Source organism: Zingiber officinale, chromosome 1A, assembly GCF_018446385.1.
Source record: "Zingiber officinale cultivar Zhangliang chromosome 1A, Zo_v1.1, whole genome shotgun sequence".
NCBI classification, from domain to species: Eukaryota; Viridiplantae; Streptophyta; class Magnoliopsida; order Zingiberales; family Zingiberaceae; genus Zingiber; species Zingiber officinale.
The window spans coordinates 10,909,432-10,923,258 of NC_055987.1; the positions used below are offsets into that span (position 1 = coordinate 10,909,432).

The 13,827-nt window shown below is 37.3% G+C and overlaps 1 protein-coding gene across 1 annotated transcript; it reads right to left on the minus strand.

The window, feature by feature from the left end:
- Positions 1 to 1,796: 1,796 nt before the first annotated feature.
- On the minus strand, positions 1,797 to 2,378 carry LOC121996479 (mannose-specific lectin 2-like). The gene has a single exon (XM_042550470.1). It carries the CDS (start codon positions 2,376 to 2,378, stop codon positions 1,797 to 1,799), a length of 582 nt encoding a protein of 193 aa, XP_042406404.1.
- Positions 2,379 to 13,827: the final 11,449 nt, after the last annotated feature.

Here is a 13,827-nt window from a genome sequence, read left to right on the forward strand (position 1 = left end):
TAATGGTCTATCTTCTGGTACTTCCTGCTACTAGAAAAATGGCGTAGGAAAATGGCCTTAAAATCATGGAAGCAGGTGATGGACCCATTCGGCAGACCATCGAACCATTTTTATGTCGAGCCAGATAGAGTGTTTAGGAACACTCAGCACTTGATGGTGTCATTGTATTGGTGCAGCAACGTAGCATTCCGAAACTTCCGAAGATGATCTTCCGAGTCCTTGCTACCATCATACTCTCTAATAGTTGAGGGCTTGTAGCCGTTCAGTAGCTTCTCCTCGAGTACCCTTAGAGAGAAGGGCACTTACTTTTCAAGCGCCCCCCGGGGCTCCTCCCTGAGGACTATGACTTTTCCTTTCTTTGAATCTCTGGGCGAGGAGCTCTCGATGATAGAAGTTTGTGGTTGCTCTTTCTTATTGTAACAGTCCAGACCCTTGTGGTAATAGTCCGGCTAGGCTCCCGATAGAAGGCTGGAGGGAAATCCTGGGGCTGCTTTCTCTTAGATCCCCTATTCGAGATGCGAGTCGGGTCCTTGAAAATCTCAGGCATCTTGTACGACCGTGAAGCAATGGTTTGTTTTTTGGAAGCCACTCGTCTCTTGACTTCCTTGAACAGTTCATATTCTCCTGTTATCATTGTGACATTGATTCTTCCGGTATCCTCCATTTTCACGTTCCATAATAGGTGAAAGAGATTCCCACAGACAGCGCCAAATTGATCTTGTCCGGAATCTGAGTTAGACGAAGGTCGGATGAGCTGTTGCTGGGGTTGACGGAGAGACGACTAGGACACCCTTATCGCATGTTCCCAAGAGAATGGACCCTCATGCAGCGCTGAAGAACGACGGTCACTGAGGTACGTAGAGCTCTGCGCACACTTAGACAAGCACACAGAACGTTAAAAACCATATACCAGGGAAAAAGTCCCCGGCGCAGGCCCTCCGACGCTCAAGTCAGGTACTTTTTCCTCGGAAGAACAGTGTACGAAGGAGAAAAAAAAGTAGAAGACAAGTGCTAATGTGCGAGAGAGCGTACCTGCTCAAGGAAGAGGGCCTCCCTTTTTATATGACAATGCATATCTCTGGAGCCTGACCGATCTCAGGGAATGTCGGGTGTCAAGACCTGTCTAGTGATGGAGGACGTGTGACACCCTCTCGTGGACTGGAAGAAGGTTCCATTCGCAGATGACCGTAGACCATTGGAATATTTCCTGACATACATCAGTTATTCTCTGACAGGCGATTACGATTCCCTGACCGTGTTGTCGCGTAGCGCCTTCTGTCCCACACGGGTATGACTAAGGGCAGATCGCGCGGGGTGATCTGTCAGGTATAACACCTGGCCTAAGTCTTGAAGAGCAAGAAGAGCTGTGGTGAAATCGTTCAAGACCTAATCAGGAGTTGACCTACTGAGAGAACCAGGCCTGGATATGACCGCGCTGTGAAAACCCGACCAGTCAGAGCAGGTCAGGCATCACCCCGGTTGCACATCCTGATTCAGGTCTGGGATCCTGATATGTAATCATCCACCCGTATATCATGCGGCTGATGACATCAGGCGGTCCTATCTTTTCTTTCCCTAACTGCTAACTGTCATGTCCTCCTGAATGTTGACTATCACGTCATCTTGACTTCTGACTGTCATCTCCCCTTGACTTCTGACTGTCGTATCCTTTTGACTTTTGATTATTTTAAATATCACTTCTTAATTTTTAATTGTATCTTATCAGACCCTATCATTATACACCATATCAATGGTCGAGCCTGGCGAAGCAATGGGCACCTCTCCCTGCTGTCGCGCTATGCCAAACCACGTCCGTCCCTGCCTTGTTCAGTACCAGGTTGCAGTTCGCCGCCATCCTGAACGTGTAGTCCATGCTGGCCAGCTCCACCCCCCACGCTTATGCTCTGGCCAGAGAACAACAAGTTCCTCGCCGCGACCTCCGACAGGGCCACCTCCGCGCTCGCGGTGCCGGAGTTCAAATCTGGCGTCGCCCACAGAGCTTGGCCGTAGACGGCCACCTCCCCGTCAGGCCGGAGTACGGCCGCGAACTTGCCCTTCTTAGAACCAGGGGGGCTCCACACCGTAGCTCTGGCGCTGGTGACGGTCAGCCGCCGTAATTGCTGAGCGACAGTGTGCAGTTCCCGCTTGCGCCGTGGGTCCGACTGGAAGCCGCCGAAGGAGTTGTAGAGGACGAGGTTGCAGTCGTCTTGCATGACGAAGGCGCTGCGGCCGTAGGAGAGCTGGCCGCCAGTGGACAGGACGTCGCCGGTGAGGAGGGCGTTTCCCTCGTTGGCAGAGGAAAGGGAAGCAAGAAACAGAGCGGCGGACGCGATGGCGAGAAAAACGTGGGCACGACAGATATTAATTTTTCTTTTCATAATTTAGATATTTAATTTTTTAAATTAATTAATTTTGAAGGTCATCGTACAGTCCCACGAAAAGGTATCAAGTAGCACACAACAAATGAATAATTTTGGAGATTTTTTTTAAAAAAAAATATTCTCTAAAATTTTGAAATTATCGTATATATATATATATATATATATATATATATATATATATATATATATATATATATATAAAATGATCCTCCCTTATTAAAAAAAGTGGACCAACAAGCTGTCCTATTTTGTGAGAAGCAGTGAGAATATAGATCAGGAGTTATGGTCCCATCTATTTTATAGATCGGGATCCTGACTCTCCATCAATATATAAAAATGGCTTTTTCTTTGGTCCGCGACTAGAAGATCTGAGTTGCTCACAATAAGACTCAGGGAGCGTTTGGTATAAGCATGATAATGAGAATCGGAATGGGAATCATTGTATTGTGGAATGGGAATGGGTATGAGCATGGATATCACTCTTAAAAGTAATGTTTGATTAGTTGCATACTTTCTATCGGAATAAATTAATATTTTCTTTTTTACCCTTAAAAGAAAATAAGAGAAAAAAATTAGATGTGAGAGAAAGATGAATGTGAGAGAAAAATATGATGAAAGAGAATAATGAAAGAGGAAGTATGATGAGAGAGAAAATGTGATGAGAAAGAATGAAGAGAGAGAGTGTGATGAGAGAAAATGAGAAAAGAGAGTGTGATAGAAGAGAGCATAATGAGAGATAAAATATGATGTGAGAGAAATTATGATGGGAGAGGATGAAGAGATAGAAAATGTAATGAGAAAAAATGAGGGGAGAGAGAGTGTGTGATGAGAGAGATTGAGGAGAGAGAAAGTATGATAAGAGAGAAAGTGTAATGAGAAAAAAGAGAACAGTGAATGTGATGGGAGAGATGATGAGAGAGAAAGTGTGTTGAGGAAAAAAGGAGGGAGTGTGATAAGAGAGATTGAGGAGAGAGAAAATGTGATGAGAAAAAAAAGAGAAAAGAGAGTGTGATGGGAGAGATTGAGGAGAGAGAAAGTATGCTGAGAGAGAAAGTATGATGAAAAAAAGAAAGAAGAGAGTGTGATGAAAGAGATTGAGGAGAGAGAAAATATGATGAGAGAGAAAGTATGATGAAAAAAAGAAAGAAGAGAGTGTGATGGAAGACATTGAGGAGAGAGAAAGTATGATGAGAGAGAAAGTGTAATGAGAAAAAAGAAGAAAGAGAGTGTGATAGGAGAGAGAATGTGTGTGATAAAATGATGAGAGAGAAAATATGATAAGAGAGAACAAGGAGAGAGAAGTGATACGAAGAAAAAATAAATAAATAAATTTTGATATTTGATATTAAGGGAGAAAATTTTAGTTTTAGGTCAAGGGTATTTTTAGAATAAGAGAATATTTTGATTGATGAAAATAGGGTAATGGCTCATTGAAGGGGGATACATGGGAATGAGTTATTACCCAATTTCAAGGATTCATTCCCTTATTCCTATTCCTATTCCTATAATCCAAACATTAACAATGACAATCAATGATTCTCATTCTCATTCTTCACTTCTATTCCCCTAAACCAAACACCCCCTCAACATTGATGGTTAAAGTCCACGTAAGGAGGCACTAAAGAAATCTATCAATGGTGATGAGGACAAAGGCGACTGCTACTTAGAGTCAACGGACGGAATCCTTTGATCCGTATTATAGATTAGAAGATAGATCATAAATAATGATTGATTCATTTAAATAGATTTTATCTATCTAAGAGATGAGATCATTCAAATGGACTACTGAATGGAATGATCCATCTTCTAAATTGTAAAATATGATCTAAAGAATCTGTTCTCCGAAATGAGTGAGGAAGACTTGGGAGACACCCAAACTCTACGTCCACGCGCAATTGTTGACCGTGTTTCACATGTGCCTGGCGTGGACTTGGAAACTGAATAATAAAAGCTGAAGAAGTCTCACGTAATAATATTGTCAAAGAAATGTAGGATCGATTTTTAATTGGTACGGAATAATATCTTGTTGGTTATTTTAATTCTTTTTTGTTGGTCATTCATAATTTATTTTTTTTTAAATAAATTACCGTGGTAATGATTTCACTTTTGTCAATAAAGACGGAAGAAAATATAAAAAAGATATCTTTAATTTTAAAAATTATTGAAAAATTGTTTTTTTTTTGAAATAATTACATTGTAAACTAATGATTTGAATTTTAATGAGAATAAAACAAACAAACAAACGTAAAGAAAGATGGACAAGAAAATGATCTAGCCTTCCCATGCCCTTTAAAAATCCAGTAAATATATTTACATTATGTTTAATGTTTCATCTGCTATGGTAAATGGCTAATTCAAGTCTTCGCGATGATTTAATTTCTATATAATTATTTCACTTTTTTGTAGAACATATATATTTAAAAAATATAAAATTGTATAACAAAAACTTATTATCAAGAATGGGATTTGAACCCATGCCCTTTCGGACCAGTACCTGAAACTGAGAAATGATATGCTCAGCGAATGCAAAGCACGAAACGCTCAGCGAATGAGTCAGCACTGCTTACATGGAGAAAAAAAAACAATAAACAAAAAACGGAGTCAAACAGCCAGCACTAAATCGCACGGACTCAAACAGCAAGCCCTAAATCTAATCGCTGCCTCCCTCCTCCTCCACTGTCGCCGCTCCCATCGCTGCCTCCCTCCTCCTCCACTGTCGCCGCTCCCGTGTCTTCTCCTTTCTCCTCCACCTGCAACGCGACGCGGCTCGGCTTCGCCCCACGGCCGCGGGAATCGCTGCCTCTCCCTTCTCCTCCACTGTCGCTTCTCCTTTCTCCTCCACCTGCGACGCGACGCGGCTCGGCTGCGTAAGGTAGGTTGTGTAAGCAAATATGCTTCCCTTATATTGTTGTCACTGTCGAAGTTACTAATTTTCCGTAGTTCTTTTAAAGCTACTATAGCTCTTCCTGACCTTTAACAATGTTGCTCGACAATGGTGATGATTGAACAATTCATGAACTTTCTTGTCTATTTTTGATGAACCAACATGGATGAATAGACATAGCAGAATCTATTACCTTTAAGATTTCTTTCTATGCAAAGAGTTTTCAATGTATTGGAAGTGGATTCATTCATTGTATCTTCTCTTGTATTTTAGTTAAATTTCATGATTTATTATCCTGCTTAAAGCGGAACCTTGATTGATACTTTGTTGTTTCTTCACAATTCCGACTCATAGTTCTCATTTCAGTTTTCTTAATGGTGTTCTTAAACATTTCTTTGTGCTATTATTTATTTATGTTTGCTAATAACTATTTTGTTTGAATTTAGGTTATAAAATTGTTATGGAGCAAGAACTATTAATTGAGGGTGATGTGCAAGTGTTGGGTGATTCGTCAAGCTCAAATACAGTTGATGCTCCACAAGTTGGGATGTATTTTTCATCTGAAGAAGAAGTCCGTGCTTTTTACAAATCATATGCCCAAGGTCTTGGTTTTGGTATTTCAAAATTGGGTTCCAAAAAAGGAGATGATGGTCAAATAAAGTATTTTTCATTCGGATGCTCTAAAATGGTAAGACCGTTCCTAGAGTGAAAAATTCCTTTTATCCTAGAGCTTGTAGCAAAACAGATTGCAAAGCAAAGATTAATATTACAGTTCAGAATGATGAATTATGTGTCATTACTAGTATTCAACTAGAACATAATCATGCATTAAGTCCAAGGAAGTCAAGACATTTTAGATGCAATAAAGTGTTAGATTCCCAAACTAAGAGGAAATTAGAGTTGAATGATCAAGCGGGAATAACTTTGAGTAAAAGTTTTCAATCATTTGTTGTTGAAGCTGGTGGTTATGAAAATTTATCGTTTGATGAGAGAAAGTGTAGAAATTATGTGGCTGAAGCTCGGAGATTAAGGCTTGGGAATGGTGATGCAGAAGCCTTGAATAATTACTTTTGTCGTATGCAATGTAGAAATTCAAATTTCTTTTATGTAATTGATGTAGATGAAGATTCTCGCATAAGAAATATATTTTGAGCTGATGCAAGATGTAGGGCTGCATGTGATTCTTTTTCTGATGTCGTTACATTTGATACCACATATCTTACTAATAGTTATGATATGCCATTTGCTCCGTTTGTTGGAGTAAATCATCATGGTGAATCTATATTACTTGGTTGTGGTTTGATATCTAAAGAAGATTCAGAAATTTTCATTTGGTTATTTAAATCATGGTTGGCATGCATGAGAGGAAGAGCTCCACGAGCTATTATTACGGATCAATGCAAAGCCATGGAAATTGCAATTCTTGAGGTATTTCCGGACTCTCATCATCGGTTATGTCTTTGGCATATTATGAAAAAACTTCCAGCTAAGTTTAGTAGTCATGCCGATTATAAGTTGATAAAGAGAAACTTGAAGAATATTGTTTATAATTCTTTGACATCTACAGAATGTGATAGCAACTGGAAAAAATTTATCAAAGAATTTAACTTGGAGAAAAATGATTGGTTGAATTCTTTATATGAAATTCGTCATAAGTGGATGCCTGTGTATGTGAAAGATAAATTTTGGGCAGGGATGTCGACAAGTCAAAGAAGTGAAAGTATGAATGCTTTTTTTGATGATTATGTTCATTCAAAAACAACTTTGAAGCAGTTTGTTGAACAATATGACAATGCTTTGAAAAGCAAGATTGAAAAGGAAGATAATTCTGATTTTGCATCTTTTAATTCAATAATTCCAGTTATCAGTGGCAATCCAATTGAAAAGCAGTTTCAAAGTGTTTACACTAACAAGATATTTAAGTTGTTTCAAAATGAACTACGAGGTTTGATGTTTTGTAATACTTCATTTATGAAGGAAGAAGGATCAACATTGTTTTTTGAGGTGATGGAAACTGTATATGGAAAAGATGGAACAACTCCAAAAGAGATTTCCTTTTGGGTACAATATAGTGAGTTACAATGTGAGATAAAGTGTTTGTGTCGTCTCTTTGAGTTTCGTGGAATTGTGTGTAGACATTTGCTTTCTGTTTTGGTAAAAAGAAAAGTCACTACAGTTCCAGAAAATTATATTTTGGAACGATGGCGCAAAGACATTAAACGTGGATATCAAGGAATCACTAATATTTATGATGATTCTTCTCAGCATGCAGAGGAAAGATGAAGATATAATAATCTTCAACCATTGTTACAGGAAGTGGGACAACTTGGGTCAAAAAATGATGAGAGATGTTTTGTTTTAATAGGGATATTAAAAGAAGCAAAAAAAAAGTTTATGGATACCAATATTGGTGATTCATTGGATGGTGTTCAGGATAGCAACATAATACATGAGGAATCAAGAAATGAGAGCAAAAAGTTTCACAGCCCACTGAAAGTAAGGTCTCGTGGACGTCCACCCACGAAAAGAAAACAATCCAAAATTGAACAAATTGAGAAAAGGGCAAAGGCAAAGTCTCGAAAAAAGGTTTGGTTTGTATATTTGGGTGTAATTTGTTACTTTGATGTTATGTTATATTGATAATTTGTATAAGTACATTTGTCTACAGGGTTCTATAATTGATAGAAAGCAAGATGACTTATCAAACATTGAAGAAATTGATAAATCTGCAGGTTTGATTGTAGATTCTTCATTTATTGTATTTCCAGTTTTTTTTGTTAAATCTAAGTGATGATTCTATTCTTATAGAGAGTCAGAGATTGTTTAGATTGGATAAAGAACTGTTGGTTCCTAATGATGTTGTTCAGGTATCATTATTGCTTCTTTCATTGTAAACTTTCTAATGTTTGACATATTACCATCATGTAGCCCTTCTATTATCGGTAACTATCATGTAGCCTCATTCTTTGTATCAAAATTCTGTGTTTTCTATGTAACATTTGGTTTGGAAAGAAAATATTCAAGTGTGTGGATATATGTGCAGACAATGGAGAGAACAAGGTCTTTTGAGAAGCCTATTGATTTGTTACAAATGCATGCTGATTTGTTGAAGGTATCTTCTCTTATCTAGAAAGATACAAATTTTAAAAAGAATTTTTCACACTCCTTGGCTTGATGGTAGATGCTCATGATTCTCTATTTGTTCCAGGAAGGCAAAAGTGCAAAGATGAATTTTGATTAATGATTATCCAGATTATGCTGCTACTGGAATGTAATAGAAGATTGTAATGCATGGAGATGAAGTATTCCATGAAGACATGATAGTTAAAATGCTGCTACTGGAATGTAATAGAAGATTGTAATGCACTTGAACTTTTAAATTTTGTGTATTTAGAGTTTGAAATGAAGCATAAATCTGGTGAACAGGTTATTTCCTTAGGTGATTCTAATTCTTCTTATTTTTATGACATTCTAAAATGTTGGCCTATCATCAAGGGTGATACTGTTAAATCCATAATGGATTTTTATTTTATTTTACTTTTCAGTACGTCAAGGTTATTGGTAAGCACTACATCTATTATCTCTATTGAAGAAGAAAAAGAATTCTTATTTCTTAGCTTTCTCTATTTTGCAGAATGGTAGATCGATTTGTTTTTTAATAATATTGTTAACAAATTGAAGGAGGTACACCCTCTTAACATCAAGAGTAGCCAGCATACTTTTACACAAAAGGGGGCATTCCATTCATTTAATAAAATTTTCTTGTTGATCTTCTATGACAATTAGGTTTTTTTTTAATATTTGTCAACGTTAAAATATTATCACATTTTGAAGATATCATAAACCTTGATTAAGGAACGACAATGAAATCCCAGTTGTAATGGGAGATACTGAATTGTGAACCTCTCATTGCAGATCAGATAATTTGAACATGAAGACTTTTGCAAAGGGAGGAGTCGAAGTGTGAACTTCACCACATTGCATTCCCTGGCACAATGAAGACTTGGTTTGCAAAAGGAGTAGCCAAAGTATGAGCTTCACCGGATTGCATTCCCTGAGCACCCAAACGATTTGTACAAGCAATGAAGACTTGAATTGCAAAGCGGAGGCATTGATGTGCAATGCTCCACCACGTTGCACACCCTATGCATCAGACATTTAAAGAAATCATATCTTGATATCAAGGACAAATTGTCAAGAATGAGAAATCTTTTCCAATAAAAGATATCATGCAAAACACTTCAAGAGAGAGACACTAAGGACAGCAACTATATTTCATCAACATATACAACTCATCTATCGAAAGAATTTCCCGATATAGACACTATGTCAATAACCACCAAACGCACAAACCCATAACACTGCAGAATCAAGGGTATGCTTAATGTGCAACACTTTTCTTTTGCAGCTTATAAAGAAACCATTGTAACATAACTAAGAAGGTACATTAAATTATAAAAACACTGATAAGGTACATTAAAAGCTTAGAAACATCCTTCATTACATCTAAAGTTATTTGCTTATAATAAATTACATCAACCATCTCAAAATCATCACAATCCAAGTAAAGACAACTACAACGATAGCAACTCTAAACTTCCTATTCAGTGAACATATTTCATCACTCAACTTTATAGTAACAGAGTTGTTCACATCCTCCAGGAGATCATTGCAATCAATTGCACCCTTGAAACTATTATTTTTCTTCAATTCACTAATCTCCATTTGTAATTTTTTGTTATCCATCTTCAAATGATTAATAATTGCCTTAGTTCTCTCTGACAATTCTGGGTCATGCCATAAGAAGAAGCCGCATCCCCTATCCTGCATATCGAATAAACTCAATGAAAACCCAATAGTTAAATAACATATAAGAGATCTCAATATATAAATAAATTTGATTTTGAAACAATTATATATAAATAAAACTTTAAATCTTGGACATGAAAAAAAGCGCCTTCCTGGATTAGTTTCCTTCCATGACGTCCAGAGGGTAGCTCTTAACCCACAATAACATGATATATTGGGAGTTTCACCTTGTTCATCATTCATGCATCTTCGAGTCAAAGATGTTGCTGATGAAGAGCTGGCTTCCATGGATATTTGTTCCTTTGTCCTACAATTTTTTTCATATCAATAGTTATCCTTAGTTAACAAGATACATACTCTAATCATTTCTCACAAATAATTCACATGCATCTCTGAGTTTCTAAACCAAACTCCAGTGTTGTGTTCACATGCAAAGAAATAGGACCACAGTTTCCTTTGATACAAGTGCCTAGTATAAAAGAAAGAAATAATCCTATAGAAGAACAACTCATCAATCATGACCAAAACATGTAATAGGAAAAAAATACAACAATATAAGAAGAAATGCCAGCACTCTTCCAATCCTAAGCATATCGAAAAGGATAGCTTTGACATGTTGACTTGTGATGAAACTAGTACATAATGTGGGGCAACTAAGAGACCCGAAGCCAGAGATAAAAAAATAATAGACAGTTTGCGAAATCTTGGTCAGTCCATGCTCGACAATATTCAGGTAAGATAGGCTTACTCCAACATTCTGAATGAAAAAGTCTATAATTTGAACTAAGACAATGATCGAAATACAGACATTGGATATCCGAAATATAGACATTAGATATCTCTCAATTTTTCTAGGAATATCATCATCACAAAAACTTGAATTGACTCATGCAAATGACCGAGATAGTCTTCCAGCAAGACAAAGGCAAACTCAATTCATTGGATAAATTGTCGAGCAACATTGTTAAAGGTCAGGGAAGAACTATAGTAGCCTTAAAAGAACTGCGAAAAATTAGTAACTCCGACAGCAATATAGCAAATGAATAACGCAGCGTACCTTAGCTTCCCTCCGAAGGAACTATAAGGAAGAAAATAACCCTTACCTTCCCTCCGAACGAGATCCTCTCCACATCGACCAAGTTAGTGTGGCGTTAGGGCGTGGAGGAGCTGTAGTGGAGGAGAAGGGAGAGGCAGCGATTCCCGCGGGCGTGGGGCGAAGCCGAGCCGCGTCGCGTCGCAGGTGGAGGAGAAAGGAGAAGCGACAGTGGAGGAGAAGGGAAAGGCAGCGATTCCCGCGGCCGTGGGGCGAAGCCGAGCCGCGTCGCGTTGCAGGTGGAGGAGAAAGGAGAAGACACGGGAGCGGCGACAGTGGAGGAGGAGGGAGGCAGCGATGGGAGCGGCGACAGTGGAGGAGGGAGGCAGCGATTAGATTTAGGGCTTGCTGTTTGAGTCCGTGCGATTTAGTGCTGGCTGTTTGACTCCGTTTCTTGTTTGAAAAATGATATGCTCAAGGAAAAAAACTCAAGGAAAAGCTCAAGGATAGACACATAAAGTGATGGGGCCCACAAAAAGTGAAATGGTGGGTCATGACTTTATGTGTCTATCCTTGAGCTTTTCCTTGAGTTTTTTCCTTGAGCATATCATTGCTCTTCTTGTTTATTGTTTTTTTTTCTCCATGTAAGCAGTGCTGACTCATTCGCTGAGCGTTTCGTGCTTTGCATTCGCTGAGCATATCATTTCTCCCTGAAACTGGCGCCTTAGACCAACTCGGCCATCTTGACTATATGTCCTTGATTCTTACTAATAATTATTATCTATTTATATAAATATTTTATTATACAATATTTTGTAAAGTTTTCTTGAGTATCCCCTACGATATTTTTTTGAAGTATCCTAAATATCAACTGTATTTATATAAATTGGAAAAAAAATACACCTCTCATTCCCTCGGCTATAATAATTACAAGGAAACAAAGCACTTGAGTTTCTGCCATTTAAAACAAATAAAAAAACATGCATGCAGTGATCACTTGAACCAAATCAAATTGTTCATGCAAAAAAAATTCAATTTTCCAGTCTTTTTCATTCAATAAAACACAGACGAAACCTATATCCTTCATTCAATTAATTTTCATTCAGTATAAGGCAAAATTTTAAAGTTCAGTCCAAATTGAAGAAACGACTAAAGAAATTCTGTTCCTTGTGAAGATAGATTACCCAAGGAATTGAATAGAGTATATTTAGAGGAGGAAGAGATTAAGAGGAAGTCTAGTTTTTTGCTTTTTACTATATCTCCCAAAAAATAATACATATTCTTCTCTTTTATAAACTTTTGAATGACTTATAAAATATACCAACATGAAAGAAGATATTAAAGACATCATTAATAAACATTAATTTTATGACTCTTTGAAAACCAAATTTATTATAGGAAATGAAGAGCATTGTTAAATTTTATTGTCACTTAATCTTCAACATGTAAGGAAGATGAAGACACTTTTCTTGGGAAGATAATTTTGGTTTAATTAATCCATCAATATCTCCTGTAAACTAAATTTACTTCTGACTCCTAGAGTTATAATATTCTTTGAAAATATAGATTCCCTAAGTGACTTTGTAAAAATATCAGTAAGTTATTTAATATTAGGATAATATTCAAGATTAATTTCACCTACATCAACAAGTTCTCTTAAGAAATGAAATTGCAAGGGAATGTGCTTTGGTCTTCCATGCAGTAATAGAAATTACAGAACTATTATCACAATATAAGATTGTTGTATCTTTTAGCTTGCATTTTAAATTTTCAAGAACTCCTCTTAACTATAAAGTATGACATCCAACCGAAGAAATTGCTATATATTCTGCTTTGGTAGTTGAAAGTACCACAATTGGTTGCTTCTTTGAACACCAAGAGATTGCCCCACTTCTAAGGTTGAAAATATAGCCAAAGGTACTTCGAGAATCATCAATACTTCCTCCAAGATCACTATATGTATAACCAACAAGTTTGATGGGCACATGTGTTTTGTAGAAAATTTCATAATCGATTGTTTCTTTAATATATTAAAGAACTCATTTTGCAGCTTCCCAATGGTTCAAATAAGGTTTTTCCATAAATATACTAATCAAACATATTGTGTACATGATATCATGTCTAGTGGTAGTAAGATACATCAAGTTCCCAACCAGACTATGAAACATCATTGAATTCACCATCTTTCCTTCACCATTCTTACTTAGCTTCAAACCCATGATGCACGGAGTTGATATTGGATTTGTATTTTCCATCTTAAACCTTTTAAGAATTTGAGTTGCATAGTATCCTTGTGAGATGAAAATTCCTTCTCCTGATTATAGGACATTAATGCCTAGAAAATGATGCAACTTGCTCAAGTCTATCATTTCAAACTCACTCATCATAAAGTTCTTAATATCTGTCAATATCTTTAGATTATTTTCAGTAAAAGTAAGATCATCTACATAGATACTCACAAGCATAATATCACCTTCATAATTTTTCTTGATATGAAGAGTATGCTCAAAATGACATTGATCCTGTCCGAGAGTCGAGGTGACGGATGTTGAAGATGTGGCGCTCCTACTGACCGCGTGCTCTGTAGATGACAAGTAAACCCGAAGTGGTTCGCCGACACATGACTTAGCTAGGACAGGCAGGGAGTTGAGATATTCTTTGAGTTCCTCGAACGCCGATCACACTCCGCGCCCCATTGAAATTTGTCACCTGGCGTAGTA